The sequence below is a fragment of the Rhinolophus ferrumequinum genome, chromosome 8 (assembly GCF_004115265.2).
Source record: "Rhinolophus ferrumequinum isolate MPI-CBG mRhiFer1 chromosome 8, mRhiFer1_v1.p, whole genome shotgun sequence".
In the NCBI taxonomy this organism is placed as follows: Eukaryota; Metazoa; Chordata; class Mammalia; order Chiroptera; family Rhinolophidae; genus Rhinolophus; species Rhinolophus ferrumequinum.
The window spans coordinates 7,713,881-7,736,577 of NC_046291.1; the positions used below are offsets into that span (position 1 = coordinate 7,713,881).

The following is a 22,697-nucleotide window of genomic DNA, read 5'->3' on the forward strand; positions in this document are numbered from 1 at the left end:
AGAACATTTACAAATACTGATCACAGATTAGGTTCCAAAGGGACTTTCATCAAATTTTAAAGAATTAATGAAGTCAAGGCTTTATATTGTGTTCCAAACATAATTTTTAATTCTTAATTTACTAACAGAATATCTGGATTCAGGGAAACGTCACAGTGCAGACAAAATACTGTAGTTCATAATTTCCCTTAGAGCTGGCAAGACCACCAGGTTAAGATTTGAAGAGTGAGGTGAAAGCAGAATATTACGGGAAGAAGCGACCTCTAGGAAAGCATCACACAAAAGGGATAGACCTCTTCAGGAAGATATCTTTTGCTTTTCACCATTTCTCCTTTGGGTAGCCTAGAACACAGACATGTGACTGAAGCTCAGCAGGCACCTTGGACAACGATGTGATCTTGAAAGTGGCTAAACTGAAAGGTAGAGGAAGCTTCAAAATGCACAGGGCCTAACATAGCCAAAACTATTTGGAAAAGGAGAAACAAAATTGTAGGTCTTACTACCTGATTTCCAGACTTATTGTAAAGCTAGAGTAATCAAGATGGCATACTACTGACATAAGATGGACATATAGATAAGTAGAACAACAAAAGAAGTCCAGAAATACACCCAAATTCCTATGGCCAACTGACATTCAAAAAAAAAAAAGTCAAAGCAATTAATTCAGTATAGAAATGATAGTCTTCAATACACGATGCTGGAACAATTAGATATCCATACGCCAAAAGAAAACAAACCTTAGCTAATGTCATATGCAAAAATTAAACTGGATCATGGATCTACATGTAAGAGCTAAACCATAAAACTTCGTGAAGAACACATAGGATCTTGAATCAGACTAAGATTTCTTAAACAGAAACCCAAAATCACAGATTATAAAAGAAAAAAATGGTTAGACTTCATTAACATTGAAAAATTTTGCTCATCAACAAATTGAACCAAGAAAATGAAAAGGTAAGCCACAGACTATAAGACAACCAACAAAGGACTTGAATCCAGAGTATATAAATAACCCTTTTACCTAAAGAAATGAAGAGATAATCCAAACAGATGAGGGCAAAAGATGATAATACACTTCACCGAATGAGATCTATTGATGGCAAGTAAGTACATGAAAAGATGCTGAGCACTATTAGTCATAGGGAAATGCAAATTAAAACTACAAGGAAAAAACATTACACAACCACTAAGAATGACTAAAATAAAAAAATAAACTAACGGTAGCAAGTACTGGTGAGTATGTGAAGCAATGCAAACTTCATATGTTGCTGGTGGGAATGTCAAATGGTGTAACCACTTTGGAAAACACTTTGGAAGATTCACAAAGTGTTGAATGTGCACTTATGCTCATATCGCCCTACTACTTGTAGGATTTATCCAAGAAAAACTAAAACATATGTCCACCCAAACATTTGTGTGAACATGCTCCTAGTAGCTTATTTTGTAATAACGCCAAACTGGAAATAGCTCAATGCCTATCAATAGAGCTATTGTTAATAGATAAGCAATTACCCTGTAGACAAGGTAATACTTCTCGGTAATAAAAATGGAGTAACTACTGATACACACAACAATGTGGATGTGTCTCAAAAGCATTATGCTAAGTGAAAGGGAACAGACATAAATTAACTACATAGTGTATGAACTCATTTATATGAAATTCCAGAAAGAAAAACTATAGTGACAGAAACAGATCAGCTGTTGTCAAGAGCCAGAGAATGCAAAGAGCAACACAAGTGGACTTTGGGGAATGACGTTCTATGTCATGATCATGATAGTATTTACATGACTATAAACATATCCAATTAAACATATCCAATTAAAATTGTAAGGTGATGAATTATATTGTATATAAATTGTATCTCAGCAAAGCTGACAAGAAAAGTAAAAGCATGCATGATCTATATAATGAAAACTATAGAACTTTGTTGAAGAACAAAAAAGGTGACCCGAATGAATGCAGTTTCCAAAAACATGTTCCTTATTTCCTTCTGAGTCCTCCTCACTCATCAGGCTTTTAACCTCCATATTTATACTGACATCTGTTCAGGATGATTTACGGATTCTCTGAGATAATACAGGTTTTCTGCCCCATGCTCTTCACCTCCTTCTGAGTCCTCACTAACAATCTTTAGCATCCACATTTCTACAAACAAACTGCTCAAGGCAATCTAGGCTTTTTCTATCATTCTACTTACAATTCTTCAAGCCTCCACCCACTGCCCAAAGCCACTGCCACATTTTAGAAATGTGTTAGAGCCATAACCCACTTCCAAGAACCAAAGTCTGTAGTAGTCCTATATTTCTGCCATCACAATTTACTACAAATAGTGGCTTAAAACAACACAAATTTGTTATCTTACAATGAATGTCAGTTAGAATTCTGACATAGCCCTCATTGGCTAAAATCAAGTTTTTAGTAGACTTTCATTCCTTTCTGGAGGATATAGGAGACAATCTGTTTCCTTGATTTTCTTATTTCTTAAGGTCACCCACATTCCCTAGTCCCTTCTTACTTCTTCAAAGCTAGCAATATTGCATCTCTCTGACCATTCTTCCATAGTCACTTCTCCCTCTCTCTACGGACAAGAAGGTTCTCCACTTTAAGGCCTATGGGAGTATATTGGGCCCATCCAGGTAATCCAGGACAATCTCCCCCATCTCAAGGTCCCTTGTTTAATTATATCAGAAAGTCTTTTTCCCACGTAAGAGAACAGATTATAGGTTCCAGGGATTAGTACATGGACATCATTGGGAGGCATCATTCTGCCTACCACAATATTGTAAATAATAATAATGATGAAACTCCGGCATGAGAAAACTCACTTCTAACATCAAAAGCAAGTAAAATCATTCTTACCTCTTTTCCTCTTGGCTTTTCCCAAAGTAGAATTGTTTCCAAGATTCATAGTATCTAGAAAATAATAGGTGGTGGTGACAAAACAGAAATGAATAAATAAAAGTTACAAATCTTAGGATGGCTTGAGTTTAATAGAGATGTTTGATTTATTTCTTCTGAAAACCTACTAAATTGAGAAGTAGGAGCCCAGGATGGGCCCTGAGTCTTCTTTATTTCTCAATAGCACTTTGAAAAATACTCTTAAATATCTCTGTACTTCAGTTCAGTCAGGGATAGGAATAGGTATTGTATCCTGTTTAGGTCTTAAGATTTTTGTGAGACGTCAGAGACCCCTCTGCTGTGTCCTCAATGATTGTGTGGAACAGCGGAACTAATTTATCCTTTTATTTGTGTAAAAAATAAACTTGTACTGCACTTGAGCCATTAAACTTTCATACCAATTAGCCCAGCCCACTTACTTCAAAATGTTTAATGTACATCATCTAAAATCTCAATAAATTAATTTTTTTATCTTCAGGAAAAAACAAAAATATTTGAATCAAACTTTACTAACAAAGAAAGATATTTGTTACATCAAAAGTTTTTACTGCTTTTAACTCTTTTCTAATTGCCTGTTCCCTAAAAAGATTTGTTTTCGGTGTCCACAGTATATGGAAGTAAAGGAACACACAGCCAGTAACCTATAACTAAAAGAGTTAAATTTTATGACTCCTCACATTGTAGAAGAATTTGGAACATAAAGATGAGATGATGATTATTTCTGTCTCTTCCCATCTAAAGGAAAGAGATCACTACGAAATGGAGCAAAAATCCACAATTTTTTCGCCCATATACAAAAATCAAAGAAGTTTTGAAAACCAACATTTTTTCTTGGTTTGCAGCTAACTAATTTGGCAGTGAATCTGCACTTGAGCTGCCATGAGTCCCATAAAATCTTTATTTATCACACTTGTGAATTCCCACAATTTGCCGCAAAAACATTAATATTGTATATGTAAGATTGGAATTCTTCCCCAGACCCTGTTGGGTGTTTGTAACATATAGGATGTAAACCACAGTGTCTTTCTAAAACAATAAAACATTATTATTTTACATCTGGCTTCAGAGGTTTTGAATAAAGAATTATGGATGTTTGCTAAGGGTCCAGGCTGTTCATTCTGCCTCTTCTGGTAATTTTCCATGTGTAATATGTAAAAGATCCTTAAAAGTTTTCATGAAGGAATTTCTCCTATGTGGAATGGGGGTAACTACAGCATCTGGCCTACCTTTTAGATTGTTGTAAATGTAAAAGGATATTTTTTCTTTTTTCAAAGATATTTTCAAATATCATGATATAGGCCAATATGTTGGAGGTCACGTGTCAAAAGTTATAAATTAAATTTGATGGTAATAACTAGAAGCTTTTCCTTCTTTCAATAGACTGCAGGACAAGAGTTTTTGAGTTTTGAACAAGTTTGTGAAAAAACTGAACAATTGGTGACTATCTCACTTTCTCTGCTCTCTACAAAATAGGTGGTGAGTAGGGATGGACATTACTCTATAATCTAATACTTCCAGGGATAATACGTCTGAGAACATGTACTAAGACGGCACTGCCATTCAACTGGGGCCATCTTGTCAAGCCTGAATTCATAATGATTTCTTTCTTTGCAGTTTTCAAAATGGCCACATGAGATCAATGCCGACAATGGGCTCCCAGGTGTGGTGTGTGCTCAGAGAAACAGGAGCTCTGAACTGAGGCTCCTGATGTCCTGGACCCAGTGCTGGCCGTCCTTACTCTTCTCATCAGGATCACTTCTCAGGCTAGAGCTCCCGGCTCCTGGGTTCTCCTTCACACTGGACTGTAAAGAGTCTTCATGTCTTCTCTCTGCAGAAGAAGCAAGTGTCCCTTGAAGGTCACAGTGTATGACAAAGGCATTAACAGAGAAAATACTAGGGAAGCTGTGAAAACCAAAGGCAAGACTGTCATTTTCTCAGACCTCCACGATCTGCCTTTTGTATGCATGTGTCTTCTAGGTCAATAATTTATTCTTCACTGTCCCCAGAGTCTGGGGCTGAGATATTTTACCCCTAGTAAAGGGAGAAAACAATTAATTGTTCTCAATAGTCTGACATATTCTATGACCACTAACATGTCAGATGAGCTTGTGATGACAACAATGTTTAAGGACCATTTCCGTCTCTTTTTTTCTACTGACACCAGTTCTGGTGCCCCGGCTCATAGTGCTGGGCTCCTTTCTGGCTCTCCATTTTAGTCTCCACGTGAATTAAACCCACTGCACGAGGCGCTGGTCCCCTCCCCTTCCTGCCTCTAACCAAGGCCCCCTGGGCTGCCTCCATGGGCCCTGATGACATGTCCCACACATTTGCCTGGTACCGTGATTCCCATTATACTTTCTTTCTGTCAGCCTTCCTTATTATGTCAGACGCCTTGTTATAGTCAGTCTTTGCTTGGGCTTGCCGTTCAACTTTTGGGTTAAAAGACATGTCTTTTCCTTCTTTATACCTACCAGATATACAGAACAAGAATTGACTTGCTTTCCATGGTTTGGTAGCTCCGTTCCTGGACTAAATTGTAATGAACGAAGAATTTTTATTCTTTTTTTATTCTGGCCTTCTTAAAAAGGAGTGGGCACCCCTCACTGCCATTAACAAGCCCTTGTCCCTGTAATGCCTCTGCAAGAGACAGCTTACCCCCACCCCATCCTTGCCAGCTGCTCAGCTCTGCCCCTCCCTTTATGCCTCTCATAACTCTGGGGTTTTTGCTTTTATTTGTGTGAGGAGAGGTCTATTTTTATCTGAGAGGGTTCCAGGGCCATTTTAATCATTGTGGACACCTTACCTTCTCTGTGGTATTAGGTACAGCACTTTGTGCCTTTTTCCTGGCTGCGGTCTCCTCAAATCGGACAATGAGTTGTATGCTCTCTCTTTACCTGGTCCATTCTTTCCAATTTTTCGTTCATTGCCCTTTATTCATTTTCTACATAGCTTTCATTGTGCCTCCACCCATTTTCGTTTCTTTGTTTGTTTATTGGTATTCATTTCCCTCTGTATCTCATTCTCTCTTCATACTCACTTTCTCTACACTTTTTATTACTGTTTCTACGGCCCAGCAGGGTCTAGAGTGAAGCAAAGGAGGTGTCTAGGACACAAAAAGTGCTGAGAGCGAGGGTCTCCTTAACTGTGCTCTAGGGTCTCCCTTACCTCATCCTAGACCTGGCCCTGCTGTCCTCTATGTAATATTTCAGTTTATCTATTCTGTTATGTTTCCCAGTCTCTTCTATTCTATCCCTGTTTCTTAATTATTATTGTGACCTGGAAATGCCTCTTCTAGATAATTTTGTCCCTTTATACAGAGGGTGCCAAAAGAGTGTATACACATTTTAAGAAAGAAAAAAACTGTATTAATATATGCCTATAACAAAAGATGAATACAAGTCACATTTGACTTCTGCAATTACAAAAGGTGCTCAGAGTGGTTACCATCAGCATCCAGCATCTGATTATGGCGAACTACTGCTTGAGCAATGTTGACCAAAGTGTCCACATGTATCCATTTTATTGGCACCCCCAGTGTTTTCTTCATGTCACCAATGATCTTCCCCTGTAATTTTGTTCACCACTTCGAGTCCCTGTAATTGCCTGTTCTCCTCCACACTCATCAAACCCAGTCACTCAGCCTTACCTGCTGGCTCAGAGTCTTGGGCACGTTGTTCACCTGCTTGTTGACTTTCTAGTGCATCATTGTTGTCACTGGTTGTGTCTTTTATCCTTGAGTTCATCTGCTCTGTTTCACAGAGGTGCTCTGAGAGTGCGTTTTCAGATGGGGTTGTATCTAAAACACATTTTGATTCATATTTAATTTGACCCCTGTATCACTCAGGATCCAACAGTAACAAATAAACCTCTCCAAGCTATTACAGTAGAGGGAATTGAATCGAAGGGGTTGGTTACACAGATGTGAAGAACTGAGAAGTCAAAATGGAAGAATAGTCATCAGAAAGCCATGGGAGGGATAATGGGTGAGCCCAAAGGCCAGGGTCACCGGATGGGTAGAAGCTGGACCATGTCTGACCTGCTTTGTGAAAAGTAGAGTCATGAGGGAGATGCAGCTGCTGCCAGAATTGTTGTCTGAGGCAACGGTGGGAAAATACCCGGGTTCTCCCTGGCTCCCACTCCTTATTCTCTTGCTAGTGTTGCCCATGTTTGGAACCCAGCAGGAAGCCAGCGAGCAAGAGCTGGCCAGCAAGTCTGCAGGGGCCAGTGGTCAGAGAGAGAAGGCAAAGCAGAGCAGGAAACGATAAGGAATGAATCCCGGCGCAAACCATCCAGGACCAGCACAGCCCCTTCCCCATGGCAACCCCCTCTGCTCACTATGATTCCAACAACCCATCCCACTCAATCCCACCAACCTCAATAGTGTATGAACGGATAAATACTTTTTCAGTGCATTTCGATTTTTTCATTTAGTGCTATTTTTTTAAAATATAGCAATTTATGTAAAGTATGATTTAAAAATAATTCTCAGAATATTAATATAGAACATGGGCCCTGATGCGTGCCTTGTGCCACATTCACAGTTCTTCGGAGCCTCCTCTTGGGGCGGTGGGCATGAGACACAGCCCTTCTCTCGTCTGCGCATGTCGCTGGGTCAGACTCTTGGACACACTTACCGGCGGGTTGGTGTGCATCATTTGGGTTATAATGTTCTTGCTTCCTCCTTCCCTCACGTCACACACACACACACACACACACACACACGAAATTCTTCTCTTCTGCTCATTACTAGTCACAATTCCTTCCACTAAAACTTTCCTGTTCCCACAAGCTGCCCTGGTACATGCACAGCTAAGAATTTGGATTGATTCATGTTGTATATTTTACATTCTGAAATTTTAACTTTCTGCATAAATGTGATTTATAAAAGTATAACTATGCTTTCAAAAATCACTCTGAAAGTTATTTCTTTTATAAAATGTATTACTAGTTTAGAACATTCTTTCTTAAACAACACATCCCACTGGAAGCTACATAGTGGGGACTTTCCACGGTGCCCGAAGTTCCCTGAGACTCTTCCATGTCCCTCATTTCCAAACGAGAGTCATGGAATAAAGACATGAAGTTCATTACAGTGTGCTCTAAGGATGGGGACCCGGGGCCCTCACTTTATCTTCCTGGGATTGGGGCTGATATTGCTTTTCTCATCGCTCCATGGCCGGGGAGATAATTGAATCCACAAAGTACATATGTGAGCAGAGAAAATCCCCAGTTTACTATAGTGGTTAATGGCTTAGCCTGTGGCACCAGATACAAATAATAATGATTATTAAATACATCAATATTAATAAATGCATGGAACACTGAGGAAGTACCAGGCATGAGAGTGAATGCTTGACGCGACACAACTTGTTTAAAATCCATCACCCTCTGAGGTGGGTACTATTATCACATCCATTTTACAGATGATGAAACTGGGGGTCAAAGAGGGGCAGTCACGTCCCCAAGATCACAGGGCAGAGTGAAGCCAGGTGGTTGGTCACCAGTCCTCCTGCTCTGACACCGCATCATAGTAGAGTCCAATTCCTAGTCAAGGGGTGTAAATTTACACAAATATCCAACTCTCTAAGCTGATTCTTTGTCCTCTGAAAAACGTGGATGATAGACCATCATTTTAAGGCATTTGAGAAGATTAAATGAAATATTGCCTGTATCATTACAAGGCATATTGTGACTGATCAGAAAATTAAATCATTATACCTAATGTCTTAAATTTATAATATTTTAATTAGTTTAATAACATTATTGAGGGTTATAGATTAAAGGAAAGTCAAGGGTATAAGCAGTGGTTAGTGGTTGTTAAAGTACCGGTGCTTTTTCAGAGCATTGTCTGGTGTTCGGCAGGCAGCTCCTGGCCTGCTGCCCCAGGGTTGATGGGAGAGGGTTTGCTCGGGAGGCAGACGGTGTGCAAGGTCCTCTGTGAGGGACCCAACAGGGGAGGGACCCTGGCCCAGGAGGAACACACTCCCCTCCCCTCCCTCATCTCTCTCACTGCAGCGCTGCCCACCCACTGCTGGATGTGACCTCAAAGCACAGAGGCCGTGGCTGGATTCCAGCAGGATGGAGGTGGAAAACTCTGAAGCCTGGAGCACAGACAAAAACGTCCTGGCCCAGAGCCATGAGGAACTGGCTGCAAGTGTGTTTAAGGACTATGGACAGAGCAGACATCTCAGGCAACCAAGAGAATAAAGACTCTGTTACCTAAATCCTTGGAGAAATCGAGGATGCAAGGATGGACAATCCTGGGCAACCAGGACTATATAGAAGCAACACCTCCCACCCCCACTCTCACGCCCAGAAAATGGGACAAGAACAGCAAAGGATCAAGGAACAGTCAACAGAAACAGACCATTGTCATTCCAGGTGTTTGTGTACATCCAGGAGAGGGAGTTTTCAACAGTTCCTAGGGGACAGAAATTAGAAGTTTTTTTCAGAAATTGAAGTATGTGCTGTGCCATTCTCCCCTAATCCCTTTTTAATTTTTATAAAGTAGAACTTAAAAACCCCCTCCTGGTATCAATATAGAGCTCATCTGGACCTGGAAGAACCCACACGACTCTCGCCATCACCTGCACCCCTGGCTGAGAGGACATCAGCCAGGCCATCTCACTGTGTGTCCTCCAAAAGCTACCAGATAACTGGCGATGGCTTTTCTTGTCGCCCACGGCCATAGCAAACCTGCCTCTGTCCCCAGAGCTGCCGCTGATAAGGTAAGTGGCCTTACCTTACTTCCTACAAAGTCCTGGTGCCTCGCTCCCCACCCTCACACCACACCCGCCCTCTGCACCTGTTCACTCTCTCTTGCTGGCCTTTCCCTGAGCTTCAGTGTCTGATGCTCCTCCACTTCCTCCGGCTCCTGGTATTCTTTCTGTATCTCTCTCTCTCTCTGCATATGTTTCCCTCTTCTGGTCTCATGTTTCTGTCTTTTCCATGAGATTACCTGGGTGTGTCCAGGGTTAAGAACACAGGCTCTGGGTTCAGAATGCCTGGGTCCATCCCTGCTCATTTGACCCACACGCCTGGTCTCTCTGATTTCAGTTTCCTTATCTGCAAAATGGGCTCTTAAGTAATACTAACCTCTAATGGCAGCTGTGAGCACTAAAACCACAACTGCCAGTGTGAATGTTCAATAAGTGAGCACTTAATAACACTGTTGTTTTTATTGTGCTTTTTTTTTAACCCCTTTTCCTTGTCTTTCATTTCCCTTTCTTCCTTTTCACAAAGTACCCACATCCTCTTCCCACATCTCTACAGCTTCCTGTCATCTATCTCTAGACGACTGCCTGTCTCCTTAAACATTCCTGCTCTTGCACATCATCCCCCACATTTAAATCAGTTCCTTCTTCCATGATCATCAAGGGTCTCCTCTTTGAGTTGACCTTGGGCCCATAGTTCTTAGCCCGTCACAGTTTCATGCTGATCTTCTCCTAAGGGCCCTTGTAAATCACAATTACTTCCAGGTCATCATTCTCTTTAAGTCTGGTTTCCTGACTGACACCTGGGTTTCTGTTTTGTTGAATTGGTCATTGGCTCAACAGTGGCTTGTCACAGCCACTCCTGCAGGATCGGCCTCTGGTCACAGGCTGATACGAACACCCCTCCCTGCCTTCTCCATGCGCCTCAGTGTTTCTTCCCTGACCCCCCATCTCCACTCAGGACAGGACCCCACCTCCCTTTCTCCTTTCCTCTTATCAGATGAGAATCGGTTTTTATCTGGTCGCAATCACCTGGTTCAAGCTTTAGCTGGATATTACGGCCGTCCACACTCTCAACTCTGTCACTTGCTTGGTGAAAAATTTTCTCTTTGATCACTGAACAGAGGGAGAGAGAAAACAATTAAAGGTCTTCATTAGAGACCACAGACAACATCTCAAATTTACACATTTAGGAATTTTCAGCCCTTGGGTCGCTCAGGGCTTAGTGGGTCCCAATCCTCATGGTAAAGATTCTCCCTCATCCCTGGGACAGAAAGGAGAACCCCCAACAAGGGAGCCTTTATGTCTCCCACACAGGGGGAGCCACTCAAATGTCAGGATAAAGGAGTCATGGAAATATCGTGAGCTTGTTACTCATGTAAATTCATGTAAAATGCAGATGTCAAAATAAACACTGCAAGTGAAATGTGTTTCCTGACATGTTCAAACTGTTAGGAAGAAACACAGGGATTTTCTTGTGTTAGGTTTGAACAGTTTGAACAGTTTTCAAACTGTTAAGAAGAAACACAGGTAGAAAGACTAGAATCCTAGAGAGTCCGCGTGTATAAAAGAGGAAGCCCAACAGCTTTACATATGGGGCTGGACACGAGGAGGGCTGGAGTTAGTTGGGTCACGGAGAGTGAGCGCTTCCCAAAGGGACATCAGAGGACAAACCAGAGGAACTAGACAGACCTCCTGGGGGTCCAGATCCCAGGTAAAAAGGAAGGACACTCTAAAGCTGAAAGCAGGAGGTGCTGGGGGACGTCCAGAGATGCCTGGACCAGGGACCCAGGAGGCTGCCAGAGACAGCAGGCAGGGCACCAGCCCAGGGCCCCTGCATAATGGTGACTCAGCAAATGTAGAGAGAAAAGAAGTAAACCAAGAAGCCTGGGGATGGGTATCTGGGGAGAGTCCAGGGAGATGGAGACTTGACTGGTAGTGCGTTCACGTTGTTCAGTGCTGATGGCAATGCATCTTCTGGGGCAGTAAACCTGTAGTATCTCTTTAATGTCCAGTAAGTAAACTTGGAATTCCTTAGCTTTAGGTGCCAGACCTTCCAAAATCTACTTCAAATTTATCCCTTTTGAATCAACTCCCAAGGTGTGCTTATCAGTCTCTGATTGAGAAAAATCTAATTGTCCTTGTTTTGCAGACACAATGGACCCTTTCACACTCTATGCCTTTGCCCGTAGCATCTGCCCTCCTCAGTTCACATAATCATTTGTGTGTGTGTATGTGTGAATTTTCCATCTTTATTGGAGATCCTGGTTGATATTAAATTGCTGAAATAAAAAGTATTCTAAGCAAGTAAAAAAAATTATTGAGAAACATATTCTTTACCAAGTACCAATTAAAAAGTACAAAACCGTGCCTTCTCAGGAAAAAGGTGGAGAATTAAACCTATAGTTTTGTACAGTATCATAAATCATCTCTGGCAGAGCAACTGGTTTTGTGATATTGGATTATTTATCATCCGGTTGTAGAGAGCGATTTAATAAAATCATGTCTCCTTCTTTAAGAGCAAATTTGACCTGGGGTTAACTTTCTTGCCCATTGCTCTGTAAACCAGTTAACGGTGGCCTCTCCGTGGTGTTTCTAGGCCAACACTGGCTTTAGGGTGAAAAGTGACCTGTGACTGTAGGTAGGTAACTTGCGTGTGGCCTGGGAGGAACTGTGTGTGGACTATCAGCCACTTTTGGTCTTCCTTCAGTGGGGTGACGCTTGTAACTTGGCTGTCCCTCGTGGGGCTCCTGGAACTTATGACTACAGAGTTGTTACATGAGACTTTGACTCCCGTGGGTGTGGTGCTGCTAAGCCAGGGTGGGTCCTGCACCCACAGCTAAGCTGTCACTCAAGGATGGTGAGAGTCAACTTGGTGGACTGCTGTGTGGATCGCTGCAAGGGGGCCCACAGAGGAGGAGCAACTGATGCTGCCTTACTGGGAGGCTGCATGTCCTGTCATTTGTCCTTCTAAGTAAATGTGATGCCACTGTGGGTCTGGTTGACCTGTGAGTCTAAATGTCTAGTTAAGCAGAACTCTGGGTGGGTGTTGCGCGGATAGCCGTCGTATCATAAGCTTCGAGAGGGCTCAGGATATGTGTGTTTTCTTAACTGCTGTATCCCCACTGCATATCCCCATGTGAGACACGTGGTAGAAGCTCAATATGTACGTGTCGAAAAAGTTGACCCTGGACATTAAAAGGTAGATAATAAACCTAATTACCATTTCTGAAGCTCTCATAGACATTGTTTAAACCAGGATAGGTCCTCCTGATGACATTGCTGAACAATACTTCCAAAAGTGGCAGGTCAAATGTCTTTTCTAGTTCACAGAGAACACTGTACACCACTCTCTGTACAGGGACTTGGTTTCTAGAAGAATCTTCACAATCCTTAAAAAACATTGAAGGAAGAAAATATAAACACAGATTTCCAAATTACAGAAGAGCTCTAGAAAGGGATTTTACTGATAACGTATTAAAATTTTCCTGCATTGTTATCTTGTCAAGTAATGTTTAAAATGTCTATGTGTTTGTATGGCTACTAAGTGAAATAAGTAAATCTTTCCTCCTTAAAAATGCCTATTTGTGAATCTGATCGCCATACCCTCATTTACATTAGAAGGAAGAAAGAACAATTTTGAAGAATAAAAATGGGTTCAAATTTAGTAATGTGTAGCCCTTTCAGAACCTGGCAAAATATATTAGAAATAGACTTAGCAGGTAGGTGATGAACAGCTATTCTACTGACTGGACAAACCAAGTCAGTCCTTCTTCAGGACTGACTGGGCCTGGAAGAGCTCAGGGAAACCAGGTGACGACTTTCTTCTTACTGTGAGTTTTGCCACAGAGAAAGCATCTTCCTATGGAAAGAGAAATTTTGCATCTCTATTTCTGCACCTGTTTTTTGCTAAAACTAACCTAAATCCCAAGATTCTAGAAATATCAAAAGTTAAGGAAAAAAAGAAAAGGAAACTGAAAACTGTTGGAGAAGGAGAGCAAGCATCTACTTCCAAATTTGTCTTAACAAAACATTAGTTCTCTGTGGGTTTTAATGTTCGCAGACCTAAGTATTTAAATCGCTGTCCATTCAAATGAAGTGCTGTGTCAATTATTATTTCACTAAATCAATTCAATTTATTCATCCATTCATTAAAATAACTTTTAATTCTTAGTTTATGCTACATTGGATGCATTCCTACAAGGTATTATACATCTACGGAGCACACCCACTTAAGATCCATCCTATCTCCAGTGCGATTCACCCCAACTCCACGGGGCACCATGGAGCACTGTTCCTTCAATTAGGAGCAGGACTATCTCCAGTGATGCCTGCTCCTTCTCTCCCTTTTTACCTTATAGGAACACTTATAACAATACCGGAGAAGGTCCCCAACGTAGGAGACTCCTCAGTCGGCTATATGTAACCCTACTTTGATTGCAGAATATGTAAGCATAACTAAATTCGGGGCTGGTTTATCAGATTGTGACATATTAAACCTCACTTACTTCATATATTTTATTGGAGATAAATCCATGGTCACGGAGAAGTTCAAGGAAAGGAAATGTTGTTTTTATTGCATCTGAAATCTCCACCTTACATTTTTTGAAGTGCTCAAGTACAGTCTTACAGATAAACCTCTCGTCTATATTCTGGTCTTCTGCAGATATCCTAGGGAGAAAGGGTACCATGATAAAATGGTCATCAAGATCTTGAGATGCATATGGAGGCTGTAACACTTTATATGTGATAGACTTGAAGAACCAACAAATATAAAATAAGTGGTCCTGAGCAAATAGAATGAATGGAATTGAAGCAATAAAGAAAAAATAATAGAAGGAAGCATGGAGCATAAGGAAGACAGACATAAGATTGAAAATGTCTTATGAGATGTGATATATATACTATGTCATATATGATATATATATGATACACACATACACACACACAATGGAATATTATTTAGCAATAAAAAAGAATGAAATCTTGCTATTGAGAAAACATGAATGGACCTAGAGGTTATTATGCTAAGTGAAATCAGTCAGATAGAGAAAGACAAATACTGATAAATAGATCTCACTTAATGTGGAATAAAAATAAATAAATAAATGAATAAACAAAACAGAAACAGTCCTGTAGATACAGAAAAGAAGCCAATGGTTGTCGAAGAAGAAGAGATAGGGAGACGAGAATTAAAAAATAGAAAATTTTTGTTTAAATTTGGACAAAAGAGAGCTGGAGTAAACAGGTCATCCACAGAGGAATAAGATACAATGGAATAACAACAGAATCCAACCTTAAAAATTCATCTTCATTAAAAACTAAGAGAAAAGAAATCTCAGAATGAAAAATACAAGGTGTCCTCTGACCTACAGCAGTTGAGAAAAATACCATTCTGCATAATAAAACTAGTTCATAAATGATACGATGTGGTTTAATAAGGATATTGTAGGTATAAATTGAAATTTCACACGAATATCAGTCATTTCTCCTGGGACTTCTGCTTTATGTCAGTATAAATCTGTCTGTGGTATTGTATTATATAGTGAATCTTTTTAGGCATCTGAATTTCAGAAATGGCTTCTGTTTCCTGTGATAGTAATTGTTAACTAGAGTCTATAATGATAGTTGATCATTCTGTTTCTCTGACAATGTTTTAATACACATCATATATTCCGAAATGTTATGCAAATGTATAAGCTTTCTTGTTTCAAACCAGAAGAGAATCATTGGCACTTCCCAGTACCCAATATGCAACAGGGAATAATAATGTCACATTATTGTGTCAAATTCTGTAGGAAAAAAACAAACAAAAAACAAGTTTCTGATTAAAGATAAGAGGTTGAAGAGAAGCATTTATTTTCTCTCTTATTAAAGACTCCATTAAAATGATAATATAGAAATTAAGTTCACAACAACCAAGAGAATGATAGAGAGGCAATGAGTAAATGAGAGATTTCAACTAAAATCTGTAGGACCAAAAAATTGGTCAGAGGAGTATTAATTGCCATTGTAGGGGAAGGTTGCTCCCAGCCGTTAGGCCAGGAAAGCAATCAGTGTGCCCTGGGGAATCTTGAAGACACAGTGAAGATTGAGGGACACATGGTGCTGAAAACTGACGTGTTATTTGAAAAATGAAGAACAGGACCTTGGACCCTCCATCTCTCGTCTTGCATCTTGACCACCTGCCTCCGGGCAGCCTTTCAGTGGCAAACATTGCTGTCCTTTTGTCACCAGGTGTTAATGTTGCCCGTTACTGGATTTCATAAAAGGAAAATACATCAGATATGCTTCTGTGTCTGACTTCTCTTGCTCATCATCCGTGTTGTCAGAGATTGAAAAATCTTCACCTCCAGTTTTTGACTCTTTGCATATGTAAAAATGATAAAAATATACAGGCTCTGTATTTAGCAAGAAAGATATGTCTAATCTTGTGTCCAAAAAATAGAGAACACAATTTTTTCGAATATCCTTGAAATGCGTATGAATATGGATCATCATAATCTTGGTCACAATAGAAGTATCAAAACGTTATAAACAATAGAAGCTTAACAGTCTATATGTGAAAAGACAACACTCGGATTTTTATTAAATGAAACAGAAAGCGCTCTGTTGGGTAAAAGGTGAAATGGAACTTGCAGTTAGAGGCTAGTTTGAAAAAGAAGAAGAAAAGGGGAAATAATGGAATGAGATTGAATAAAGATATTGAATATTAGAAAACCTGTTTATATAATTTATTACAGCAATAAACAAAAGCAGAAAAAAGTACACAATTATATTGGTAAAGAATTTTAAAAGGAAATTTGAAAACACCTCGCAGCTATTTTTAGAAAAATTACATGAAATAGATGGAAGCTATCAGAATATAAAATTTCAAAAAAATAGCAAATACTATAGTAATTATTGAAATGATGAGGTCATTAAAAAAACAAACAAACAGTGATGCCTACCATATACGTTTTAGCTAATGCAATAGGATAAGAAAATGAAGTCATTGGTATAAATATAAAATAAGATACAGCATTATGTGGTCGATGATTATGTACAGAGAAACCCTACAGACATAACTAAAATCCCTAAGAACTAGAAAAAGTATTTGCTAAGAAGCATGAGTAAAAAAAAAAAAAAAGGATACATAAAACACATTTTATTTGCAGCAACATATATTGAAAAGAAATAAAATAATACTTCAAACACAATAGTAAATACACATACACATATTTATAAACAACTGAAAGGTATGAACCTATATGAAGGAAATTATAATGTCTAATTGAAGAAAATTAAATAAGATCTAAATAAATGGAGATGTAGAAGGTGTCCCCAATTAGGAAAACATAGCAGTTTAAAACTGTCAATCCTTCTGAAATTATTGTAAAAGTGTGGTGCACTTTCGACTAGTAATCCCATTGAAACTGGATAAAGTAATTTAAAAATTTGTATGCCAGAAGAACAAACATCCGAGTCAAGCAAAGAAAAGTATAAAAAGAAAGTACATAGAGGAAGATTTAATAGATTTAAATGTTTAAAATGCAGTTAAAATATTAAAAGACATTGTAGAAAAATATTGTCAGCACATGACTAAGGGTAAATATATCTGATATACAAAGACTCCAGCCTACTGATATAATCCCAAAGAAAACAGACCTGAACAGACACTTAGAGAAAGGAAAATTAAAATGTCCAATAACCATGTGAATACATCCAAACTAAAACATCAATGAGAAACCATTGCTCGCCCATTAGATTGGCAAACACAACTTCATAAGGGACACTGCAGCACGGCAGAAGATTCAGAGAAACAGACATTCATTGCTGGTGTGAGTGTGAATTGCTATAGCCTTACAGAAAAGATCTGGCCATATCTACTAAATTTTAAGATGCACTACATATTTATTGGCCTAGCAGCCAGCCCCACTTTTGGAACCTATCCTATGGAAATAAAAACATTGATAAGCATCTTACAGAAACTAGAGCTCCAGAACTTTCAGGGCCTCCCTATTTCCCCCAGAGGAAAACTAAGTCCTTACAGTGTTAAAGGGTCCGAAAAAATCCAGCCCTTCTCTCCTCTCCCCTAGCTCACTTCTCACTGGTCAAACTGCCTCTGCTGTTTCTTGACCACACCAGGCACACTTCAGCCCTAGAAACTTGGTGCTGGCTGTCTCCTCTGTGTAGTGTGTTCTTTGTCCAGATATCCATGTGGTGAACTAACACCCTCATCGCCTTAAGGTCCTTCTTCCATGTCACCTTCTCAATGAGACCTACTTTGACCAACCTATGAAAGCCACAGCCCCCCACTCTGTTCATATACCCCCTACCTCCTAATCTAGCTCTATTACTTTTTACCATGCCCTTATTACTCCCTAACATACCAAATTAATTACTTATGTATTTTATTTAGTATTTATTATCTTATAATTGTCACTGTCCTCCCCCAGATATATATGCAATTAGGACAGAGATTTTGTCTATTAATTTTTCTTGAGTACCTGATATACACAACATGCCCATAAATACTTGTTGATTAGATACTCATCAGTACAAAAGCATTTATTGAAGCATTGTCTTTAGTAGTGGAAAAAAACAATAATAATAACTTAATATGACCCCCAAACCTAAAAGCAACCTGATTTTCCATTTGGATGAATAGTTGAATAGATTATGATAAATCCACATTATTGGAACATTATATACCGTGTTTCCCCGAAAATAAGACCTAGCCGGACAATCAGCTCTAATGCATCTTTTGGAGCAAACATTAACATAAGACCTGGTATTATATTATATTATACTAAATACCTGGTCTTATGTTAAAATAAGACCCGGTATTACATTATATTATATTATATTACATTATATTATATTACCCGGTCTTATATTATATAAAAATAAGACCGGGTCTTATATTAATTTTTGCTCCAAAAGATGCATTAGAGCTGATTGTATGGCTAGGTCTTATTTTCGGGGAAACATGGTAGCTATTTATTTTTAGTAACTTGGTGAAAGATCATAGTTTTATAGATGGATAAAAACATTAATTTTGGATTCATATATTATGACTCTATTTTTATATAAGTCAAAGTAATAAAAATCTTATGTGTAATATTTGGAAGAAATGTTGGGAAAGGCATGTAATGCTACATCCAAGGCTGTTAACATTGCCTTAGTAAAGAGTGTAAGATTCTACCCTGGTCCCATCAGATCCTTCTTTCACCATTTTTTGATGAGATCAGAGGAAATAGAAATAATAGTGCCAATAGAACAAGACTTTAGAGTAAGTATATTTATTACCACATAGCTTATGAGTTAATATTGTTTTTACAAAACAATAAACTAGGAAACTTAGAAATTTAAAAGTTGGCTTCTCAAATTTAAAAATAAAGGTAGGCAAAGATTAAAATTTTTAGAAATAAATTAAACCAATGGAATGGAAGACTTATGCTGAAAACTATAAAAATATTGCACATAAAAATTAAAGATCTAAATAAATAGAGACATTAATTTTTTTTTTAGATTGGAAGACTCAATAATTTTAAGATAATTCTCCCTAAATGGATCAATACATTTAATGCAATTCCTATCATTTCCCCAGTGTCCATTTTGCAGAAATTGAGAAACTGATACTAACATTTATGTGCAAATGCAAAGGACCCAGAAAAGCCAAAACAATCAGGAAAAAGAAAAACAAAGTTGGAGGACTTATACTTCCTGATTTCAACACATATGAAGTTACAGTAATCTGAACCTAATATTATATTGTATGTTAGCTATATTTTAATAAAAAAAGAAAAAGTGACACATAGTACGGGCATAAAAATACATATATGGATGAATGGAAAAGAATTGAGAGTGCAGAAATAAACCCTTATATTTTTGGTTAATTAAAATTCAACAAAGGTGCCAAGGCAATTCAATGAGGAAAATTAATTTTTTCAATAAATGGTGCTAGGACAATTGGATATCCACATGTACAAATATTAATTTATACCTTTACCTCACATCACACAAAATATCAATGCAAAAATGTACTGTAGACTTAAATGTGAGGCTAGGCCAGCTTCATGGGCATGTGTCCTATGTGGTCACACAAGGCCCTGTGCTTGGTTTAATGCTCTGCTGTCACCGTTTTGAAATTCTTCATGATTTATGAACAAGGCTTCCCAACACTTTCATTTTTTACTGAATCCCACAAATTATGTAGCTGTTCCCGTGAAAAGTGAAAATGATAACAGTTTTTGAAGACTATGTAGGAAAAAATCTTTGTGACTTTGGATTAGACAAAAAGGAGCTAGCTGTAACACCAAAAGCATAATCTAAATTTTAAATTTAAAAAATTTTAATTTTAAAAAAATCAATAACTTAGAATTTAAAATATTTAATCATGTGTGCTTCAAAAGACTCCTTAAGAAAATGAAAAGACTAGTCACAGAGCAGAGAATGAGAATCTGGGCTTGGTCAAGGTCAAATCTGGGCTGGGATCAAGGAAGACAGAAGAGTTTGTGATGGTCATGCAGGGCTACAGGCGAGGGGACTCAACATACAGTCACATTCCCCATCAAGACACTTGGTAAAGTTTTCCAGGCCAAGAAGCTAGAGAAACCATGTCAAAAATCTCTGGAAAGCTCAGAATCATCTGCAGGCTTACCATTCAGAAATGGCAATGATAACTATGATGAGGTCTATAGAACATAAAGGGACAGAGTTGAAAGCCCTGAAGAGGGTCATAATCTAACTACAAAATGTAATCGCTTTGTCCCCTGGGAACACATGTCAATTCTGACATAGCTAAAGGCTGATAAAATGGGCTTGGTATAGGCAGAGGGTTATGGCTGAAGGACAAAGAAACTTAACAGAAGTTTTGATGCCTCTGAAGTTGGAATATAAAAGTAGAGACTTCAAAGAATTAAAATTTCAGTTGGGTTTTCTCCTCAAGAACTTTTCTCAGTTCTAATACTGCAAATGGCTGAAAATATGACAAAAATTTGAAAAGTGGAGAATACTACTTGAATGCAGTCTCTCTGTTGAAGACCTAGATGTCCTCCTTTGGGATCAGGGCAAACCACAGGTATATTACATCTTATCAGAAAATGCAAACACAAAAATCCAAGATGGTGGAGTAGATAAATCCTGTGCCTGTCTCCTTCCATGAATACATTAACATTACAGCTAAATTATAAAACAATCTACCTGGAGAACCATCTGAAGTCTAGTTGAACAGAAGTTTTATAACTAAGGATAGAAAGAAAAAGCCATATCGAGATTGGTAAAAGTGGCAGAGATGCGGGATGGGCCAGCCCCAAACCTCCATGTGGCTGTGGAGAACCGGGTGGGTTATCTCAGCCATGTAGGTTTCCCCCATAAGAGCAAGGGACTCCAGGTCCACACCAAGCTCCCCAGCTGGAGTACTGGTGCCAGGAAGAGGAGCCCCCACAACATTTGGCTATGAAAACGTAGGGATTCCTCCTGTTCCGGTGGTATAGAAGACTGTGGGAAACCAGATGTCCTCTTAAAGGACCTAAACACAGCCTCGCTCGCTCACAGACACTCATCCTGGGCTACAGTGGAAGGACAGTGACTTGGGGTGTATCGAAGACATACAAGGAGAAACTGAATTGTGTGGGTGCAGAGTGAGGATTGGAGGGAAAGGTGCAATTTTCCCTGTGTGGGGTCTTCTACCTGTGCAGCCAGCAGGCAGGCACCATCTTTCCTGTGTTCAGCCCTCTCCCACATGGAAAATCTGAGCCTGAATTCCTCTGGTGAGCTTCACAGGGACCCCACCCTACCCATCTTCCCCACTGCCAGAGGCACTTTCTTGGCAAGCAACCAGCTCTACCCACATTGCACACATTCTTGGATAACTATTGGGGTCTGCAGCCTCAGGCAGGTGGCAACTGGCCTTGATGTGCTCTGAGACTTTTGCTGAGTAGCTCTAGGCTGAGCACTGGAAGCAAACCAGGATCTACGTTAACCTGGTGACTACAATGCTTCCCACTCTAGTAACTCACTGAGACCCCTGCCTCAGCGAATGTGCATGCTACATGAGGCTTTATTAGCAACTGAACTTTAAAGGAGCTGGCAGGTAGCAGCAGGCCTCAGGATTTCCTGAATTTTTGCAGAGCTAGCCCAGGCCTGGTACTGGTGGCAGATATCCTCAGTTTGCAGTGTGACCTCTCCCACGTGCCTCCAAGTTTAGAACAGACAGTGAACAATCATGGATCACTTTGTAGCTCCTACCAAGTAGCCCCCAGCCAGTCACAGGCAGTGGGTGACCTGCACCTGCACTGGAGCCCCTCCCAAGAGGCCCCAGAACCAACATACTTGGAGGTTGGCTTCAGACCACAGCAGAGCACCACCCATCAACCCCATAAGTGGCACACACAAAGGGTGGTCTCAACAGGCACCAGAGTTCACTGGGGTAAATTCCACTCAGTGAGGCAAGACCCCTGCATAGCATCCTGTAAGCTGTGGGTATGGCCAAACCCCACAGCCAGTCAGCCTGGGGGTCAATCCCACACACTGATGTGACAACAGCAATCAAGGCTCAACTATAAGGAGGACACACACAACCCACACAAGGGACACCCTTGCACCCTTGGAGCCCCCAGCTCAGGTGATGAGGGAGACTGTATAAGCCACCCAGCCAAGACTGGGTGGCCCCACAGGGCACCTACTATATAAGCCACCCAGCCAAGACTGGGAGATGTAGCAGATCTACCTAATGCATAGAAACAAACACAGAGAAGTAGCCAAAATAAGGACACAAAGAAATACATCCCAAATGAAACAAGAGAAAATTCCAGAAAAAGAACTAAATGAAACGGAGGCAAGCTACGTACCAGATACAGAATTCAAAACAATGGTCATAAAGATGCTCAAGACACTTAGTGAGAACTTCAACGAAGAGATAGAAAACATAAAAAGGGATGTAGAAATCATAAAAAAGAACAAGTCAGAAGAGAAGAATACAATAACTGAAATGAAGAATGCACTAGACGGAATCACCAGCCGACTAGATGATGTAGAGAATCGAATCACCCACTGGGAAGACAAAGTATCAGAAAACACCCAGTTGAAACAGCAAAAAG

At 39.7% G+C, this 22,697-nt stretch overlaps 1 protein-coding gene across 2 annotated transcripts in view; it reads right to left on the reverse strand.

Moving 5' to 3' along the window:
• Positions 1–22,697, reverse strand: part of LOC117026080 (nuclear body protein SP140-like protein) — a 38,661-nt gene that overhangs the window by 13,469 nt on the left and 2,495 nt on the right. For both annotated transcript variants that reach the window (XM_033112546.1, XM_033112545.1), the window contains exons 2-8: positions 14,121–14,283; positions 12,836–13,004; positions 10,645–10,728; positions 9,267–9,320; positions 6,546–6,695; positions 4,638–4,727; positions 2,861–2,914 (exon numbers count right to left, since the gene is read on the reverse strand). In XM_033112546.1, coding sequence (XP_032968437.1) covers positions 2,861–2,914; positions 4,638–4,727; positions 6,546–6,695; positions 9,267–9,320; positions 10,645–10,728; positions 12,836–13,004; positions 14,121–14,283 — 764 coding nt within the window. The remainder of the gene's footprint in view (positions 1–2,860; positions 2,915–4,637; positions 4,728–6,545; positions 6,696–9,266; positions 9,321–10,644; positions 10,729–12,835; positions 13,005–14,120; positions 14,284–22,697) is intronic.